Source organism: Sorex fumeus, unplaced genomic scaffold, assembly GCF_029834395.1.
Source record: "Sorex fumeus unplaced genomic scaffold, SorFum_2.1 ptg000029l, whole genome shotgun sequence".
Classification (NCBI taxonomy): Eukaryota; Metazoa; Chordata; class Mammalia; order Eulipotyphla; family Soricidae; genus Sorex; species Sorex fumeus.
This window is the reverse complement of record NW_026606086.1, coordinates 16758474-16778206: the sequence shown is the minus strand read 5'-3', so window position 1 is coordinate 16778206 and position 19733 is coordinate 16758474. Positions and strand designations below refer to the sequence as shown.

At 64.1% G+C, this 19733-nt stretch overlaps 3 protein-coding genes across 4 annotated transcripts in view; 2 read left to right on the top strand and 1 right to left on the bottom strand.

Moving 5' to 3' along the window:
* The window catches only part of CYTH1 (cytohesin 1), a 112915-nt gene that overhangs the window by 50755 nt on the left and 42427 nt on the right, over positions 1-19733 (top strand). The window contains exon 14 of one of the 2 annotated variants that reach the window (XM_056115789.1): positions 3528-3537. The exons of the other annotated variant lie outside the window; for it this stretch is intronic. The gene's annotated coding sequence lies outside the window, so the exon portion shown is untranslated. Of the gene's footprint in view, positions 1-3527; positions 3538-19733 lie in introns of those variants that run through there. 2 annotated transcript variants of the gene reach the window in all.
* The window catches only part of PGS1 (phosphatidylglycerophosphate synthase 1), a 305261-nt gene that overhangs the window by 258317 nt on the left and 27211 nt on the right, over positions 1-19733 (bottom strand). The window lies entirely within an intron of this gene.
* The window catches only part of DNAH17 (dynein axonemal heavy chain 17), a 51661-nt gene that overhangs the window by 18996 nt on the left and 12932 nt on the right, over positions 1-19733 (top strand). The window contains exons 29-57 of the mRNA XM_056115755.1: positions 62-188; positions 607-759; positions 1561-1686; positions 1811-1918; positions 2605-2736; positions 2832-2992; positions 3308-3464; positions 3953-4057; positions 5659-5816; positions 5942-6080; positions 6468-6695; positions 6799-6936; positions 7208-7340; positions 7788-7915; positions 8306-8454; positions 10029-10311; positions 10483-10656; positions 10793-11000; positions 11245-11410; positions 12436-12538; positions 13306-13453; positions 13733-13824; positions 14150-14311; positions 14475-14639; positions 14745-14936; positions 15608-15874; positions 16670-16831; positions 17900-18133; positions 18581-18745. Coding sequence (XP_055971730.1) covers positions 62-188; positions 607-759; positions 1561-1686; positions 1811-1918; positions 2605-2736; positions 2832-2992; positions 3308-3464; positions 3953-4057; positions 5659-5816; positions 5942-6080; positions 6468-6695; positions 6799-6936; positions 7208-7340; positions 7788-7915; positions 8306-8454; positions 10029-10311; positions 10483-10656; positions 10793-11000; positions 11245-11410; positions 12436-12538; positions 13306-13453; positions 13733-13824; positions 14150-14311; positions 14475-14639; positions 14745-14936; positions 15608-15874; positions 16670-16831; positions 17900-18133; positions 18581-18745 — 4663 coding nt within the window. The remainder of the gene's footprint in view (positions 1-61; positions 189-606; positions 760-1560; positions 1687-1810; positions 1919-2604; positions 2737-2831; positions 2993-3307; positions 3465-3952; positions 4058-5658; positions 5817-5941; positions 6081-6467; positions 6696-6798; positions 6937-7207; positions 7341-7787; positions 7916-8305; positions 8455-10028; positions 10312-10482; positions 10657-10792; positions 11001-11244; positions 11411-12435; positions 12539-13305; positions 13454-13732; positions 13825-14149; positions 14312-14474; positions 14640-14744; positions 14937-15607; positions 15875-16669; positions 16832-17899; positions 18134-18580; positions 18746-19733) is intronic.

Genomic DNA, 19733 nt, shown 5'->3' with positions numbered 1-19733 from the left:
AGGGATGGGGTGGCCTGACCCTAGCCGGGGAAGGCCACTCACTGCACACTTCCTCCCCCAGCCTGGCCGTGTGCGAGAAGGCACTGGCCGAGTACTTGGAGACCAAGCGCCTGGCCTTCCCCAGGTTCTACTTTGTGTCCTCAGCTGACCTCTTGGACATCCTGTCCAATGGCAACGACCCCGTGGAGGTAGGCAGCCCAGCCATGGGGCCAGGCTCCCCACCAGGGCCTGGACAGCCCCGGATGTGGACGTGTCCACAGCATCGCCCCCACAGGACCGTGCGGACCCCTCACGTCCATGGTTCATTCCCCCACACAAACAGAGTGGAAGGAAGCCGCTGCCAGGCACCCTGAGACCCGGAAGGGAACCATGCAGTGCCCGGCACCAGGGCAGCAGGGAAGCTGGGCCCTGCCCTCTCGTCCCTCCGCACATGCCCTGCCTGTGTCCTGTCTGTCCTGTCCATGCCCTCCTCCCCTGTTCCCCTCGAAACCCTCCTTCCACGCCCCTGGGCAGGTCTGCAGTGGCTTTGCCGCCCCATAAAGAGGCAGCGCCGTCTGCTTTGGGGGAGCACCCGCTCCCTCGAGCGTCTCGCTTGCACCCGCCCAGGTGAGCCGCCACCTGTCCAAGCTCTTCGACAGCCTGTGCCAGCTGAAGTTCCAGCTGGGGCCTGAGGGGAAGCCCGCCAAGGTGGGGCTGGGCATGTACAGCAAAGAGGACGAGTACGTGGACTTCGACAAGGAATGCGACCTCTCGGGGCAGGTGGGCGCTCCTCCCTCCCGTCTTCCTCCAAGGACAGGCGGCCCAGGGGCCCACCCTGGTGGATCCAGAGAGCCCCGCTGGGCCTGGGCAGCCTGTCCTACCGCCCCATCACAGGGGTGTCCCCCTTTCCAGTCTCTGCCAGCCTGTCTCCCCCGAGCCAGCAGGCGCCCCACTGCCCTCTTGCCCCCACAGCCGATCAATAACCCCATCGATTTGGACATTAGCCTGGGCAAAAGTATACAAGCTGTGGGGTGGGTGGGGGCAGGGGGCTTCATCTCACATAAGAAAACCAGAGGGGCCTCCGGCATTGGACGTGGGGCACTGGCAGGCTTCCTGGGGGTGGGGGGAGGTGGAAGGGAAAGCCTACCTAGTCTCTGGCCTGCACCCCCAGCTGAGGGATTAGACAGAGGCTGTCGGACTCTGACAGAGCCGGAACGCGGCAGGGCAGAACCCTCTGTGTGTCTCCAGTCTCAGCATGGCCTCAGCAGCTCGGGTGCAGCTGGGCTTCTAGATCTTTCCCTAGACCCACCCCTTCTCTCCTCTGCCTGGGAATGGCCTCTGAGCCTTGTGGGGAGGGGCCCAGCCAGGCTTCTGAAGTCGTCCGGTCACATCACTTACTGTCCACTGAGTGGGTGAGGCGGGAGCGCCGTGGTCCTGGCAGTATTGTGGTGTGACGGGGGTCCTGATGGTGGCGGGGCGGGGGAGTGCTGATGACAGCAGGGACTGTAGTCGATGTAGTAAAGCGAGTCGTGGGGACTGGGGGGCGCGGGGCTCACTGCGGCTCCTGCCCTCCCGCCTCAGGTAGAGGTCTGGCTGAACCGCGTGCTGGACCGGATGTGCGCCACACTGCGCCACGAAATCCCGGAAGCAGTGGTGACATACGAGGAGAAGCCACGGGAGCAGTGGATCTTCGACTACCCCGCCCAGGTCCGAGGCACCGAGGGGCATGTGCCCCGGGGGGACCCGGCCCTGCGGGAGGATGAAGCTGCTGCTGTGGGGTCTGGGGGCCGCGGCTGGCGGGTCAGGGCACTGTGGGTGGCTCTGCCTGCAGATCGCGCTCACATGCACCCAGATCTGGTGGACCACGGAAGTGGGGCTGGCGTTTGCGCGGCTGGAGGAGGGTTACGAAAACGCCATCAAAGACTACAACAAAAAGCAGGTGAGTGGGGGGCCGGAGCGTGGCTCCTGAGCTGCGCCCAGGGACACCGTGGGAAGGCGGCAGAGCCGATGCTCCAAATCCCAAAGGCTTCCTGCCGGGATTGGCCGGTGCCTTAAAGGGTCTTACTTAGGGCCTCAGCGATAGAACAGCAGGGAGGGCGCTGGCCTTGCACGCGGCCGGTCTGGGTTCGATCCCTGGCATCTCATTTGGTCCCATGAGCACTGCCAGGAGTGATTTCTGAGTGTCGAGCCAGGAGTAAGCCCTGAGCATCGCTGGGTGTGACCCAAAACAACAAGAAGACATTCAGGGTTGGAGTGCCTGTCTTGCATGCACCCACCCTCGGTCGATCCCCAGTACCACTGGACCCCTGGGTGCAGCCCCAGGGTCGCCACGGTGGCCCTGCACTGCAGCATTCCATAGTCCTCACATGGCTGGGGGCCTCCTGCTAACCGCACCATCGCATTCTCTGGCCCAGTGGGCTGAGAAGCACCGGGAGGGTCTGCTGGACTCCGGGACCCCCTCCCCCAGTAATAAAACACGTCAAACCCAGTGTCTGCTACCAGCCACCATGCGTGGCCTTCCCTTGCTCTGCTGGTGTTTCGAAGCTCCTGGCACCCCACCAGGGGTGGGCACGGGGGTGCTCGTCTGTGTGGTCGCCGTGCCAGGTCCGCACCCGTTTTGTGCAGATCAGCCAGCTGAACGCGCTCATCACGCTGCTGATTGGGAACCTGAGCCCCGGCGACAGGATGAAGATCATGACCATCTGCACCATCGACGTGCATGCGCGGGACGTGGTGGCCAAGATGATCCTGGCCAAGGCACGTGTGGGGCCCTGGCGCTGCCTGCCTTAGACACAGCCCCCAGGGAACCGCCCGGGTAGAGACCTCCAAGCCACCGCCCCATCCACCCGCAGGTGGAGACCTCCCAGGCCTTCACCTGGCAGTCGCAGCTGCGGCACCGCTGGGACGAGGAGAAGAGACACTGTTTCGCCAACATCTGCGACGCGCAGATCCTGTATTCATACGAGTACCTGGGCAACACGCCCCGGCTGGTCATCACGCCGCTCACGGACAGGTGTGCCCGCCCTTCCCATGGCCCTTCTCTGCGCGGCCACCCACGAGCTGCTTCCCCTCAGAGGGGTCCCCTGGGAGTGTTTGCAGCATCGCCCTCAGTTTGCTGGAGAGCACTGAGCAGAGAACACCCGGAGGGAGGCTTAACTGTCCTCCCCACATCACTGCCACGCCACACAGCATGGCAGGCGGGAGCACCCCGCACCGCCCCCCAGGTTCCTCACCAGAGCCCCGTGTGAGGACCTCGCAGGACCGAGCAGGCATCCCAGGAGGGAAGCGGCCAGTGCCACCCCCTGGGGTGACCGCAGGCTCTTTGCAGATGCTATATCACCTTGACCCAGTCCCTCCACCTGATCATGGGGGGCGCCCCTGCGGGCCCCGCTGGGACCGGCAAGACGGAGACCACCAAGGACCTGGGCCGAGCACTGGGCACCATGGTGTACGTCTTCAACTGCTCCGAGCAGATGGACTACAAGGTGCCAGGGGACCCCCAACAAGCCGGATCCCCTCGTGTGAGGGGGGTGGGTGCGAGCTGAGGTCGGCCGCCCCTCCTGGCACAGGCCAAAGGGTAGATGGGCACATTGGAGTGAAGTCCAGCTGAGGTAGCTCCTGGGAGTGGAGTCCCCTGTGTCCAGAGCCCTCGTGGAAAGGCTGCAGGCGTCCCCAGTTTGTCCCGCCCCCAGGGGAGCCCCTTCTTGGAGTGCAGAGAGCAAACTCAAGGACTCAGAGGAGGGGTTACCTCGAGGGCAGCGACGTGCCCTTCCCGCAGCCCCTCCTGCCTGCTCGCCTGACAAACGTGCCACCGACAGGGACTAATGCAGCCAGAGGCAGTCAGGCTAGGCTGCGCACACACACACACACACACACACACACATGCACACACACACACACGCGCACACACACACACACACACACACACACACACACACACACACAGAGCTCTCATCTCCGTTTCCCCTCCCAGTCCTGCGGGAACATCTACAAGGGCCTGGCACAGACAGGCGCCTGGGGCTGCTTCGACGAGTTCAACCGCATCTCGGTGGAGGTGCTGTCAGTGATCGCTGTGCAGGTAGGCGTGCAGCTGGAGGAGGCTGCTCGTGGCCAGAGGGGTCCCGGGTGCAGAGCACAAGCCCCCTGTGGGTGGGGAAGACACTTGCCTTGCTCCCCGGCACCGCTCACGGCCCCCAGCACTGCCGGAGTGATCCAAGTGCACAGCCGCAGGGGAGCCCGGAGCATAGCCCGGTGTGGTTGAAAAACCCGAGAACCCTCATGCAGGATTCCGTGGAGCCGGTGACAGCCTGTGTGTCGCATGTTGAACGGGCACATCTGGCGGGAGGGAGGGATTTGTGGCAGCTCAAGCTCTCCAGCCCGCAGCCCGACCCTGGGACCGGGGGTCAGCGAGACAGAGAACCCAGGTCGGCAGGCGCCCATTGGACCCTGCAGGATGGTGGTCCCGTGGACTCGGCCCCCACACTGACAGGGTCATTAGCCCAGGCCAGAGGCCCGGAGCCTGTTCCAGGCACCCAGGGTGCGAGCTCAGGAGGGCCCCGGGCGGAGGGAAGAGTGCTTTGTTGGAAGAAATGAAGTAATAAATCATGACAGAAAAAGAAAGTGGGGAACTCCCAGGGCAGGAAGGCTAGTACAGGGGTTGAGGCACTGGCCTTGCACAAACCCAGCCCTGGCTCAGATCTCTGAGCACCGCTGAGAGGCCCTTGAGCACAGAGCCAGGAGCAGTCCCTGAGCACTTGGGGTGAGCTGCGCTCCCAGTGCAGCCGTTGTACTTGTGGGTGGGGAAGGAAGACGTTGATTCAGAGACAGCCGCGGGGACCTCCAGGGAGGGCTCTGTGGCTGGGAGGCCGAGCCCACCCCGCTTGCCCCTGCAGGCGTGCTGAAGTCCAGGAGAGCCAGCGCCCACTCACTGTGGCCCCCAAAGTGGCAGAAGCAGCTGCTGGGGCAGGAGGCGCAGGGTTTGGGTGTGGAGCCCGGGAGAGGAGTGGGTGTCGCTTCCGGACAGGGAGCGGAGGCCCCGTGACGAGGCCAGACTGCCCCAAGAGGTCTCTCTGGCGCCAAGGGGGCTTCTGGTCCTCTCCGTTCCTCAGTGACAGCAGCTGTCTTCCAGTGTTTCATTGTTAAAGGGACCATACCCAGCTGCGCTCGACCCTGAGGTGTGGAGTGGTGTGAGGTCCAAGGTCGGGGGCTTCGGGGCTCTGTGTGAGGGAGGAGCCTGTGGCTCTGCTGGAGGCGCAATCGATGCTGCGACACTCAGGCCTGGTCCCAACTGGGGTCACTTGGGAAACCCAGCTCATCCTGAAAGGGAGATGGGCCAGGCAGTGGGCCGGGCAGGGGCAGCCTCCAGCCTGCCACAGGCCGGGGTGGTGGGAGAGGGGCCAGAGCCAGCCCTGCACCGGGACACGTCAGCTTCACACAGCGACAGAATTCCAGAGGCAGGTGGGTGGGAGAGGACAGCAAGGGCATGGGGTGGGGTCCGTTCCTGCACAAGGGCTGCACCCCACACTTCCCCGGGTGCTGTGGGCTCACTGCCGCGTGCCAAAGGTCATGCCCGGTTTCAGGATTTGCTCAAGTGCGTGAGGATCCAGGCCAGCATTCATCACCCGCCGTGGGGGCAGGGGGAGGGGGCCCAGACTGACGTGGCGGTGGCCCCTGGTCCAGGTGAAATGCGTCCAGGACGCCATCCGGGCCAAGAAGAAGACGTTCAACTTCCTGGGCGAGATGATCAGCCTCATCCCGTCGGTGGGCATCTTCATCACCATGAACCCCGGCTACGCCGGCCGCACAGAGCTGCCCGAGAACCTGAAGGCCCTGTTCCGGTGCGGGCGGGCGCTCAGAGCTGGATGGGAGTGGAGGATGGGTGGTGGGGGGGCCTGGGTTGCAGGTGAGGTGTACCGGGTGTGGGGGAGACGGGGAGTGCCCAGGCAGCCCACCGTGTCCCCAGGCCCTGCGCCATGGTTGTGCCCGACTTCGAGCTCATCTGTGAGATCATGCTGGTGGCCGAGGGCTTCCTGGAAGCTCGCCTGCTGGCCCGGAAGTTCATCACGCTCTACACCCTGTGCAAGGAGCTGTTGTCCAAGCAGGTGTGTGCTGCTGACCATGCCTGGCCAGTCCACTACATGAATACAAGGAGGGCGTTCACGGGTGTTGTGCCCCAGCCCTGCCTGGCCTGTGGGAAGGTGTGGTCATATGTACATACCTGGGGAGGCATGGTCACATGTACACATAGAAGCATGCCACATGTGTACATACATGGGAAGGTGTGATGTGTTCGTGCCCAGGGAGGCATCACGTGCACACATGAGGCGGCTTGGTCACATATGTATATACATGGGAAGGTGTGGTCACGTGTACATGTCTGGGGAGGCTTGGCCACATGTGTACATACCCGGGGAGGTGTGGTCACATGTGTCCATACATGGGGCCGTCCGTGGGGAGGCATGGTCACATGTGCGGTGTCCCCTCCCCAGGATCACTATGACTGGGGCCTGCGGGCCATCAAGTCTGTTCTGGTGGTGGCCGGCTCCCTGAAGAGGGGGGACCCAAGCCGGGCAGAGGACCAGGTGCTCATGAGGGCACTGCGGGACTTCAACATTCCCAAGATTGTGACCGACGACCTGCCCGTGTTCATGGGGCTGATCGGGGACCTCTTCCCGGCCCTGGACGTGCCCCGGAAGCGAGACCTGAACTTTGAAAAGGTGAGGGGGCGGGTCCGGCGTCCGGGGGTCTCTCCCTGCCCCAGGCCCGGTGTCCCAGCGGGGCCTCCCTGCCTGCCCAGGCCACTCAGCGCTGCCCCCGCAGGTCATCAAGCAGAGCGTGGTGGAGCTGCGGCTGCAGGCCGAGGACAGCTTCGTGCTGAAGGTGGTGCAGCTGGAGGAGCTGCTGCAGGTGCGGCACTCGGTGTTCATCATCGGCAACGCCGGCAGCGGCAAGTCCCAGGTGAGCTGCCCCCACCCGTGCCCACACGCATGCCTGGCTTCCCAGTGCAGCGGTACGGCGGGAGGGTGGGGTGGTTGAGCACTGTCAGGTCAGCCCTGAGCACTAGCGGGTGTGGTCCAACCCCAAAGGAGAAAGATCAAAGGGGGGAGATGGGCCTCGAGGGCCAGCACGGCCCTGCCCTGTCCCAGCGCTGCAGCCTCCACGCCTCGTCTCTCTGGGCAGTCCCCAGCCCTGACCCGGACGTCCTCCCGTGGCCCCCGTCCTCACACAGGTCCTCAAATCCCTGAACAAGACCTACCAGAACCTGAAGAGGAAGCCGGTGGCCATCGACCTGGACCCCAAGGCCGTCACCTGCGATGAGCTCTTTGGCATCATCAACCCAGCGACCAGGGAGTGGAAAGATGGTGAGTAGCGGGGCTGGTGCGGGCGCTGTGCCCGCGGGCAGGCTGGACGCTGAGGGCACGGGAAAGGGATGGGTGAGGAAGTCGGGGAGGGAGGGGTGCGGTGAGGGGCTGGGCTGGGCACAGGAAGGGCAGGTTTGTTGGAGGGGACCTGCCCCACCCCCCACTCTTCCCCGCAGCCCCTGGCCCTGATCTCCCTGCACCCCCTCCAGTGCTCAGCAGACCTCTGGAAGGGGCAAGGGGCCGCTGAGTGGGACATGCGGTCACACCAGGCACAGTTCCTCACCTGCCCATTGGCCGCTGTCCCCGCCCACCACAGGGGCCCAGGGCTGCTGCCACCTGGGAAGTGCCCACCGCCCATGCAGTGGCCCTTTCTGCCTGCCTCTTCCCACCTGCCCTGCTCACCTGTCGGCCCCGCTCACACCTGCTCTGCTGATTGCTCATTCCCAGGCCTCTTCTCCACCATCATGCGGGACCTGGCCAACATCACCCACGACGGCCCCAAGTGGATCGTACTGGATGGCGACATCGACCCCATGTGGATCGAGTCCCTCAACACCGTCATGGACGACAACAAGGTGAGGGTTCCGGCACCGCTGTCCCAGCTCAAAACCCCCTAAAGGGCTCCCAGGAACTGCCGGTGCCCCCGCCCCCATCTCCGCAGCGGGCAAGAGCAGCCCTGCTCCCCACACCGGCCCCTCAGGTCATGCAATACTGTGGGCAGAGGGTCCCGAGGTCCAGTCCACCGTGGCGCGTGCCATGGGGCATTGGTGGATGCACCGTGGGAAGGACAGCTGGCACCAGCTGGGAGGCAGACAGCGAGTGAGCAGGGCGGAAGGTGGGCCGGGCCGGAAAGAGCCGGTGGGAGCCCTGGCCGGGAGCACAGGACCCGACCCTCTCGTGGAGGAGAGGAGTGGGGGCAGCTGGCTGGTGGCCGGTGTGCGCCGCCAAACGGGAACCCTCGCCAGGTGCTCACCCTGGCCAGCAACGAGCGAATCCCCCTGAACCGCACCATGAGGCTCGTGTTCGAGATCAGCCACCTGCGCACAGCCACGCCTGCCACCGTGTCCCGCGCTGGCATCCTCTACATCAACCCCGCGGACCTGGGTTGGAACCCGTGAGTCACCGAGGCAGGGGGCGCACGAGCCTGGGAGCTTGTGTGAGCCACAGGAATCCCGGGGGAGTCTGGGGGAGTCTATGGGAGCCCTTGTGACCACGTGGGAGCCCGGGGGAGCTGTGAGCACCTGTGGGAGCCCATGGGCACTTGCGTCCACACTCCCCACCAAGGCCAGGCTGTTTCCGCCTCTCTGGAAGCGGGGACAGACGTGTCAGCACTCATGCAGTGACACAGCTCTGGAACTCAGAGGGCCTCAAGCCCGTGTCCAGGGACCCGCGTGGCAAGCCAGTCCTCAGGACACTCTTCTGGCCTGGACACCCTCTTCGAGAGCACCAGGGTCAGGTGGACGGTGGGGGGACAGGCACCCAGTCCAGGTGGAGCTGTGGCACGGGGTGAGGGGACAGGATGGGGACAGCCGCTGGGACAGCCGCTGGAACAGCGAGTGGGGTAGGGAGCAGGGCAAGAGCGGGAACTGGGACTCCCCGGTCCAGAGCACTGCACAGCCACCAGGGCAGAAGCTGTTGGAGTACACACGGCCTGAGGGACGGGGGTAGAGGTGAGGGACCCGCACCCCTGGAGCCAGGGTACACTGTGCCCCTCCCCATGCCTCACCGTGGGCCGCCCTGACCCACGGCTCATGCCCCCAGGGCCCTGTGGGGCAGCTTCCTGATCCCCCTGCCAGCCAGATGCCTGATTCCCACTGCCCCCTCTGCCTCTCTCCCTGCCAGTCCATCCCTGTGGGCCGCTGCAATAGTCTACAGTGGGCTGGGACGTGCTGGGACCCCAGGTGCCACCTGCAGCCACTCCCACCTGAGCCTCGGCCCTGCTCCCTGGGTGACCTGTGCCCCCAGCAGCCTCTTAGCTCAGGGTGCTCAGGGTGTTTCCCTCAGAGAGGCCCCCTGCTCCATCCACAGGCAAGGCCCTGGCTGGGCTGCACGACCTTCACCCCAGCCACTGGGGGTGGGTCAGCACTCTGCAGCCCTGCCAGGAACAGGGGGTCTTGGTCTACCCTGCACGGCACCTACAGGGCAGCAATGTGTGTGGGATGGACATCTTCCTTCCTTCATTCTTTTTTTTTGCTTTTTGGGTCACACCCGGCGATGCTCAGGGGTTACTCCTGGCTCTGCACTCAGTAATTACTTCTGGTGGTGCTCAGGGGACCATATGGGATGCTGGGAATTGAACCCAGTTTGGCTGCTTGCAAGGCAGACACCCTCCCCGCTGTGCTATGGCTCCAGCCCCAGAATATGACCCTTTCGAGTAGAATTAACTGAAGCCCCTGCTCTCAAAATATTCAAGAGTTTGCAGCCCTGGCAGGCTTCAGGCGTGGCCGGATCCAGGAGTCCTGGCTCTGGTCTTTCTGGTCCCTTCTCACCCCTCCCACTCTCTCCCACCCAGTCCCCGCCCAGACCATGTCACGAACCCTCCCTCCAATTTTCCCACCCTCTGCTCCAGCGGCTACCTGTGGGGTAGCACCGGTGGGTTCCTAGTTCCCTCCCCCTAAACCCAGGGTAGCGCTCCTCAGATACTGCGGGTCGACCTCTGACCTCGTGCATGGCGCCTGGCGTCCCCAGGGTGGTGAGCAGCTGGATCGAGCGGCGCAAGGTGCAATCGGAAAAGGCCAACCTGATGATCCTCTTCGACAAGTACCTGCCCACCTGCCTGGACAGGGTGCGGGTGGGCTTCAAGCGGATCACTCCTGTGCCCGAGATCACCACCATCCAGACGCTGCTCTACCTGCTTGAGTGCCTGCTCACAGACACCAGTGCGCCGCCCGACTCCCCCAAGGAGCTCTATGAGCTCTACTTCGTCTTCGCCTGCTTCTGGGCCTTCGGCGGGGCCATGTTCCAGGACCAAGTGAGCGCCACATGGAGCCGGCAGCCCCGCCCCCACTCAGAGCCCCGCCCCTGATAGGCTCCGCCCATCTGGCGCCTGTTCTCGCCCCTCCCGTAGCCCCGCCCCATCCTTGGCCCCGCCCCGCTTGTGGCCCCGCCCCCAGCTCCTGTCCATCCTACTCGTCCTCCTCAGCTCATTGATCACCGAGTGGAGTTCAGCAGGTGGTGGGTCAACGAGTTCAAGAGCGTCAAGTTCCCCTCCCAGGGCAGCATGTTCGACTACTACATCGACCCTGACACCAGGAAGTTCCTGCCCTGGACCGACAAGGTGCCCAACTTCGAGCTGGACCCGGACATCCCGTTGCAGGTAGCGAGGCACTGGTCCTAGAGCAGAGGGGTGGGGGGGTCGGGGTGGGGGGCCTGGGAGCACCTGGCAGGGAGCCCAGAGCAGGGGTGGGGGGCGCAGGCTGGAGGGGCCTCAGCGCTTGCCTGCCCTGGTCCAGGCCTCCCTGGTCCACACCACGGAGACCATCCGCATCCGCTACTTCATGGATCTGCTGATGGAGAAGGCCTGGCCCGTGATGCTGGTGGGGAACGCGGGCACCGGGAAGTCGGTGCTCATGGGCGACAAGCTGAGCAGCCTCAACCCCGACGAGTACCTGGTGCAGGCCGTGCCCTTCAACTTCTACACCACCTCAGCCATGCTGCAGGGTGAGGCCTCGGCCCTGACCTTGGCCAGTGGGTCTTGTCACTGCTCCGGGAGGCCAAGACCTTGCACCCACCTCCCGTCTGGCCGCCTTCGGCTTTCCTCGGGCTGAGATGCTGCCAGCTTCTCCTGTATGGGGGACAGTGCTCCCAGCCCTGGTCACCCCCTCCCCTCCCCAGGCTGCTGTCTCCCTGGGGGTCCCGCCATGGTTCTGCAGCAGTGGTCAGCAGCCTTGGGTGGTGACTCTAGGGGTCCTGGAGAAGCCCCTGGAGAAGAAGTCGGGGCGGAACTACGGGCCGCCGGGCACCAAGAAGCTCATCTACTTCATCGACGACATGAACATGCCCGAGGTGGACAAGTACGGCACCGTGGCCCCCCACACTCTCATCCGACAGCACATGGACCACAGGCACTGGTGAGTGGCCGGGCCTGCCAAGGGCCTGGGAGGGAATTAACCAGCTGCCCTGCAGGAGAAGCCCAAGGGTGAGCTCCCAGTGGCGGAGTGCTCAGGACATGGGTGGGTGTGTTGGGTGTGGACCCCCCCACACACAGCAGGGACCACGTCTGCTGGAGGGGATGGAGGCAGTCAGAATGGGTGGGGCTCCATGAGAACGTCTGGTGTAGCCCCCCAGATGCTTGCTACGGTCAGCCCTCCTGGGGGTCCAGGGCCAGAAGGTGGAGCTTGGGAACCCACTCTGGCCTTTGAGTTTTTCCTGAAGAATCTTGAGGTGCTGGGGGCACCATAGTCTGATCTGAAACCTCTGAGAAAACTGGTCCCATGGCGGGCAGGCAGGGCAGGCTGGAGGGGCCCGTGGGCCCGGCGGCTCCTGGGAGGAAACTCTGGTCACCCCAGGCTGGAGTCAGGCCAGAGCGAGGGGAGGCGGTGCGGGGAGAAGAGGGGAGCGGCTCCCCCGCCCCACGTCTGCTTTTGCCTCCCAGACCCGTCAGGCTGGTGTGACTGAACTGGCCAGGAGTGGGCAGGAGGGGCGCTCGGTGCTGCAGCCCTTCTAAACTCACCAGAGACCCCCCCCTAAGGATTGGTGGCAGTTGCGGATCACACCCCGTCAGCTGGGGTGCTCCCTGGGTCTGTCGCTTCGGGGGTACTGCGTGCCCCCCACCAGGGGTGCCTGATTGCAGGGTCACGCTGATGGCTGGGGTGCCCGCTGGTGTGGGGGTCCCATGTTTTGTGGCGCCCGCACACACCTGCCCCTCGTCGTGTGACGGTGCTCAGGATGTGGGCACTGTGCCCAGTGCCCATGGGTGGGCCCCGGGATCGAACTCAAAGCCTCGCATTTGAAGGGCAGGTGCTAGAGCCTCGCGTTTGAAGGGCAGGTGCTTCTGGCTGCTGGGCCTCCCCGGGCCTGGGGCCCCATTTCTCTTTGCCCTTTGAGGGGGGACTGGGTGAGACTGATGGTTGGGGGCGGCGGGCTCCCCCCGCAGGTACGACAGGCAGAAGCTGACGCTGAAGGACGTGCATAACTGCCAGTATGTGGCCTGCATGAACCCCACATCTGGCTCCTTCACCATTGACCCCAGGCTCCAGGTCAGCAGAAAGCCAGTCATTCGGGTCAGCTGCTCTGGCCGATGTGGCCTGAGTGGGGGGGGGGGGGGGGGGCGGGCTGCCTCAGATAAGCCCTGAGAATTCCTGAAGCTGTGGGGGGGTCAGGGGGGGGACTGTGGGCAGGGCACTGTGGCTGCCTCCACTGGTGCCTCTCTCCACGGGCAGCTAATCTTCATCCAGCAGCCCACAGGGAGAGCTGGATGGACATTTGCTTCCAAAAGCTGTTATCTTGGGGCCAGAGCGACAGTACAGTGGGGAGAGTGTTTGCCTTGCACATGGCCAACTGGGGTTCGATCCCCGGCATCCCATATGGTCCCCTGAGCACCGTCAGGAGTGATTCCTAGGTGCAGAGCCAGGAGTAACCCCTGTGCCTCACCAGGTGTGAACCAAAAAAAAAGAAAACTGTATCCCTGGGGCCTGAGATGGTACAGTGGTAAGGCACCAGCCTTGCACATGGCCAAGCCAGCTTGATCCTTGACACGCCGAGGGATTCCTGAGAGCTGAGCCAGGAGTCAGCCCGGAGCACCTCTGGGTGTGGCCCCCAAACAAAGGGCTGTTGCTCTGAGGGCAGGGGAGGGGCGCGGGGCCAAGGGTCCCCCGAGCAGAGCGGATGAGACCCCAGCCCCCTGCAGATGGAGCTGGTGTCCTGGTTCTCGTCTGTTGCCCGCATGGTGACCCCAGCACAAGGGACTGCTCTGGGGGGCGGGGTCCGAGCCCGCCCCCTGAGGAGCCCTGCGGTTCCTCCGCAGCGGCACTTCTGTGTGTTCGCGGTCAGCTTCCCAGGCCAGGAGGCGCTGACGTCCATCTACAGCACCATCCTGAGCCAGCACCTGGCCTACCGCTCTGTGCCCATGGTGGTGCAGCGGCTGAGTGGCCAGCTGGTGGCCTCAGCGCTGGGTAAGCTGGGAGTCTTCCTGACAGCTGCCTGGTGGCTAGTTTATTTCTACCGGAAGTCGGTATCAATTATTCGCGCTGGGTCTCAGCTGGGGGGGGCGGAGCAGGGGGGAGGGGGAGGTCAAAGACGAGGTGCGCAGAAGTGGGGACACGTCCACATTTGCTGGACTCTCCCCCAAGCTGCCCCGGGGCACAGTCCACCCACTTAACCCATGGCCCCCGGGGGCGTCACTGTGCCTGAGCCCCCCAGGTGTGTGGAACTGAGATCGCTCTCTCCACCAGCCCTGCATCAGAAAGTGACAACGACGTTCCTTCCCACGGCCATAAAGTTTCACTACATCTTCAACCTCAGGGACCTCTCCAACATTTTCCAGGTACCCCAGGTTCCCACCTGCGGGTCCCGTCTCCCCAGTCTCAGGACAGGTGACCTGTGGAGTGGCGGGGTGGTGGGGATGCTGCGCCGCATGGTGAAGGTGCTGGTGACAGGGACAAGGATGGTGGGGACAACAGTGAGCCCGGGTGACCGTGCTGACAACAGGCGGCTGGGGAGGACGGTGACTGGCAGTGAGTGGCGGGTCGCATTTGCTGGCCTCTGGCTGGGCCGTGCCCATCCCACGTTCATACCTCCACGGCAGGAGGCTGCCCCCCGCCCCCGACCCCGGAGCCACAGGGCGCCTGCTGACAGCCCACCCTGGGCAGGGCATCCTGTTCTCCACTGCAGAGCTCCTGAAGACCCCGCTGGACCTTGTCCGCCTCTGGCTGCATGAGGCCGAGCGCGTGTACGGCGACAAGATGGTGGACGACAAGGACCAGGACACGCTGCGCCGTGTCACCATGGCCTCCACCAAGAAGTTCTTTGACGTGTGTCCTGCGGCGGTGTCACGGCTGCGTCCCCTGGGCAGGGTTGCCGAGTCCTCAAATTCAGGCTCCTTCCTGACGGGCCGGGCTGGGGGCCTCCCTCGGGGTTGATGTGGGCCCTGGACATCTGCCACCCATGGCCAACAGGACCCCTCACTGCCCCCAGGACCTCGGGGAGGAGAACCTGTTCGCCAAACCCAACATCTACTGCCACTTCGCACAGGGCGTCGGTGACTCCAAGTACTTCACGGTCACCGACGTGGCGTACCTGAACAAGGTACTCACGGACGTCCTGGACAGCTACAACGAAGTCAACGCAGTCATGAACCTGGTGAGGAGGCAGCAACCCTTCCCCACGTGGTGAACCCCTCCTCCCTGGCACCCCTCCCCCATGTGATGCAGCCCCCCCTTGCTAGCAGCCCCCTGGTGCCCGCAGGTGCTGTTTGAAGACGCCGTGGCTCACGTCTGCCGCATCAACCGCATCCTGGAGTCCCCGCGCGGCAATGCCCTGCTGGTGGGCGTGGGCGGCAGCGGCAAGCAGAGCCTGTCCCGCCTGGCCGCCTACATCAGTGCCCTTGACGTCTTCCAGATCACCCTCAAGAAGGGCTACGCCATCCCCGACCTCAAGGTGTGACCCCCGGCTGGGGAGGGACGGTGTGCGGACAGAGGGGTGCTCGGCCACCACCTCCCACCCAGAGTCAGCCCCTCGGGTTCAGCATGTCAGTGCTGTCAGTCGGGCCCAGCAGCTTCCTGACTCCTGGCCACAGGGCAGCTGTCAGGCCCACTCCTTCTGTGGCACCCTGCCACCCCCTGAATTCACCGTCCCCTTTTCTCTGCTCCACACTCCCCTGACCCTCAGCGGGGCGTGCACCCCCACGAGTGCCGTGCTGGGCATTCCCAGTGTCCTTAGTGTCCGTGGAAGGACTGGCAGCCCCCACCCCGCCTGCCTGCGCCTCCTGCGGAGTGACCCCACTGAGCGAGGGACCAGGGGCCATAGTGAAGGCATGACGGGAAGCTGGGACCCTGAGACCGGCAACCCCACCTCCCTGGTCAGTCCCGGTGAAGGCGCCTGGAAATGTCTCCTTCCAACAGACACAGGGAGGCCCGCTGTGCTCGGGTTGGGACCCGGCCTGCTGAACTTTGACCCCCAGCCGTGGTAGACGGTCACCGGGACCGCAGGCGGCACTCAGGATCGAGTGCGTGGCCTCGGGCTCGCCATGGAGCCATTGCCTGCCACCACCATGTGTGTTTCTCGGGGGGCTGCTCCCGAGGGGGCTAACTGTGCACCTTCGGCTGCAGCTGGACCTGGCCGCACAGTACATCAAGGCGGCAGTGAAGAACGTGCCCTCCGTGTTCCTGATGACTGACTCTCAGGTGGCCGAGGAGCAGTTTTTGGTGCTGATCAACGACCTGCTGGCCTCGGGGGAGATCCCGGGCCTCTTCTCAGATGAGGAGGTGGAGAACATCATTTCGTCCATGCGGCCACAGGTCAAGTCGCTGGGCCTGAACGACACGCGTGAAGTGTGCTGGAAGTTCTTCATTGACAAAGTGCGCCGGCAGCTGAAGGTGGGCTCCGCTCCCCGGGGTGCCCCTGCCTGCCCGATGCCACCCACCCACGTCCCTTCCGGGCCACCAGAGGGTTGTGGGGCAGAGATCACAAGGACACAAGCACATCCCACCCCCACCCCTTAGTCAGGGGTGCTGCCCATCCCTAGGGCCACACCCAGAGCCTCCCAGACCCACCACCGGGACAGAAAGCAGCTTGGTCAGTGCTTCCCTCTTCTGCGCCCATCAGTACATGGACCAATCAGTGCTTTTCTCTTCTCCGGCCCCTCACTACACAGTCCAATCAGTGCTTTCCTCTTTCTCCCACGGTCCAATCAATGAATGCCGCCGGGGGAGGAGGGGCTAAAGCCACCAACGGGCGTTCCCCTGGTCCTGGCACTTTCCCCGTAGATGACCACTTCTGAGGGCTAGCATGGAACAGGAACTTCAGCAAGGCAAGGGATTCCCAGTGCAGGAGAAGACAGCCCATGTCCATGGCCCCGTGTTCCCATGCCCTGTACTCCATGGGGCATCCCTCTGCCCAGTGCCCCATATCCTCATGCCTCTGTCCCTATACCCCCATGCCATCGTGTCCCCGTGTCTGCCCCTGTGCCCCCTCCACCCCAGACCTCTGACAGGCTCGTGGCCCTCCCTGGTCTGGGCTCCTTTGCCTCATGGCATCCTTCCCTGTCCCTGCCTCAGCCACCCTTTTCAGGAGAGGTGGGGTGTGGCCAGCAGGCAGTCGGCTGGAGCAGGGATTCTGCTGGTTGCAGACGTGCTTCTGGGGACGCTGGGGACAGGCACTTCCTCTTCTAGGTGATCCTCTGCTTCTCCCCGGTGGGTTCAGTCCTGCGTGTGCGCGCCAGGAAGTTCCCCGCCGTGGTCAACTGCACGGCCATCGACTGGTTCCGAGAGTGGCCCGAAGAAGCACTGGTATCGGTCAGTGGCCGCTTCCTGCAAGAGACAGAGGGCATCCAGGTGTGCTGCCTGGCTGGGAGCGGGTGGCCGAGGGCAGCCCTAGGGCTCCAATGACGGGGGAGCAAGTACAAAGGCACCGGGTTTCGGTTTCAGGCCATGCTGAGGGCCTCCATTCCGTCTCTCGTGAGGTGCTTTATAACTCCAAAGTGACCCTGGAATTCCCTCTAGCTGGGCACATTACCCAAATGTGCTCCAAGATTCACTGTGTTTGCTTCTGTGGGTTTGGGGGCCCCACATCGTGGTGCTAGAGGGCAGGCTTGGGCCAGGAACCCAGATTCCTTGTGGCAGACTGCAGTCCGGAAGGGCCTTGGACCTGAGCCACTACCCTGACCTCATCCCTTCCCGAGCCCCTGGCTGTGTCCTGAGCCAGCTGCTCTGGCTCAGGAGATGTGTCCAGAATTAACTCTTCACTCTTCAGAGGGTGGGAGTCCCCTTTTGGTCCCTGTTAGCAGGCCCTTCCTGAGCACACATTGGTGAAGCTTCCCTGGGCTTCCGGACCCCAGGCAGGCGCGGATCAAACAGCAGGGTGGTGTGGGCCAGAAGGATCTTTCCAGATGGGCCCCAGGAGGAAGACCTTTGCTGGATTGGGGAGGGGGCCCAGATTGGGCCTGGCAGGGTCTTGTGCCCAGAACCTGGCACAGGCCAGACATAAACAAAAAAGCCTGTAGCCCCCATGGAGGCCAGTGTGGGTGAGCAGGGGAGGCCTGGAGAACTCTGCCGTTCTCCGCAGGGCACAGGGTCACCAGCCCTCGGGGGGGAGGTGCCAGCACATCTCGCAGGGTCCCCAGTGAGCAGGTGACATCCCTCCTTGGTGTTTTCTGTGATCACTGCCTCTTATTTATTTGCTTTTTTGGATCATACCCAAGAGATGCTCAGGAATTACTCCTGGTGGTGCTTGGGGGGCCCTATGAGATGCCAGGGATCAAATCCGGGTCGGCCGCATGCAAAACAAATGCCCTATTTGCTGTACTACCGCTCCGGCTGCTGGCCACTGCCTCTTGGTCCCCAGGGTCCTCCAAGAGGGAGGCCGGGGCCCAGCAGGGTGACCCGGGCGTCTCATCTCTGCAGCCGGAAGTCAAACACTCCATCAGCCTCTTCATGTCCTACGTGCACATGACCGTCAACGAGATGTCCAAGGTGTACCTGGCCACGGAGCGGCGCTACAACTACACCACGCCCAAGACCTTCCTGGAGCAGATCAAGCTCTACCAGAACCTGCTGGACAAGAAGCACCTGGAGCTGCTGGCCAAGATCGAGCGGCTGGAGAACGGGCTGATGAAGCTTCAGAGCACAGCGTCGCAGGTCTGCAGGACGCCCAGTGCCCCCCACAGGCAGCCCTGGGCATCCGGCTCTCCCAGGCCCATGATGGACCTTGCAGCGGGAGAAGGGGTGGCAGTCCCCATCACCCCCAACTCCCGGTGCTCTCCCACCCTCCCGCCTCCCACCCACCTCATCTCTGTGCTGCGGCGGCCCCAGCACCCCTGCAGACCCCTTGACAGTGCAGCACGGGTGTGTCCCAGCCCAGCCCGCTCCAGCTGCATGATAGTTCACAGGCCCAAGCTCAGACCCCAGAGCCGCGTGTTTCCCATCCCGGCTGCACCCGCAAAACCAAACCAGAACCGGAGACAGTCGCTGAGGGCCCGGGGCGGGGCTGGTCGCACGGCGTGAGTCACACAGTGGCCACCGCACGCCCAGGTGGAGAGGACGGGCGCACGCCTGCCCCATGGCTGCTCTCCCCGCCCTCCCCAGGTGGACGACCTGAAGGCCACGCTCGCCATCCAGGAGGCCGAGCTGAAGCAGAAGAACGAGAACGCAGACAAGCTGATCCAGGTGGTGGGCGTGGAGACGGAGAAGGTCAGCAAGGAGAAGGCCGTGGCCGACGAGGAGGAGATCAAGGTGGAGATCATCAACAAGGTAGGAGCGGGCAGCCCCGCAGATGCCCCTCCAGCCGCTGGGAAGTGGCCCTGGCCCACGCCTGCAGGGCTCAGGGCTCCGCACACAGGTCCTGGGGGCCAGGGGGGTGGCACAGCAGGAAGGCGCGGGCCTTGCACAAAGCCAAGCTGGGTTTGATCCCCGAACACCTCCAGGAGTGGCTCCTGAGTGCTGAGCCAGGAGTAAGCCCCGAGCGCCGCGGACACATCTGGGACCCGTCACCTCCAGCCCAGGGTTCCCCACAGCCACTCCTTCCACTGCTGCCACCTCGTCCCAGCAGGGTGCGCCTCACGAGGCCTGCTTCCTGCCAGGCTTGGGGCACATCTGCAGGCCCAGCCTCAGGGGAGACAGGCCGGGCGGCAGAGCCAGGAGTTCCGGCTTAGAGCCCTGTGCCCTTCGCATTTCTGCACCGAGTCTGGCATCAATACGGTGTCCCCTGGGAGCGGGGACCCCCGGCTGGGGAGGGGTGAACCAGCTCAGGCTGGAAACAGAGCAGGTCGAAACTCCCATGCTGATCAGAGGCTTCTGACCCACTGAGGCAGCGGAAGGAAGGGAGGGAGGGAGGGGTGAGTGAAGGCAGGTCTGCAGGAAGGAAGGAGAGTGAAGGCATGTTGAGGGGGCAGGTGTGAAGAAGACAGGACGGAAGGAATGACGCGTCAGGAAGGAAGAGATGGAGTAGTGAGGGACTCACCTCAGGAAGCCGTGATAAAGAAAGGAGAGAGTACAGGTGCAGGGATGGAGGAAGGCATGCTGGAAGAAAGAGATGAAGGGCAGGGGCAGGGAAGGAATGAAGGTGTGCAGGAAGGGGGGAGGCATGAGGCATGCAGGAAGGCAGATGAGCACATGAGGGCGTGTGATGGTTCACGTGTTTAGGGGCTGCGCACGGCTGCATGAGGGAATGTGGCAGATGTGTCGAGTCTCGGCAGAGATGAGCTGACGTCCTTGGGGGTCCTCAGGCCTGGCCAGCGGG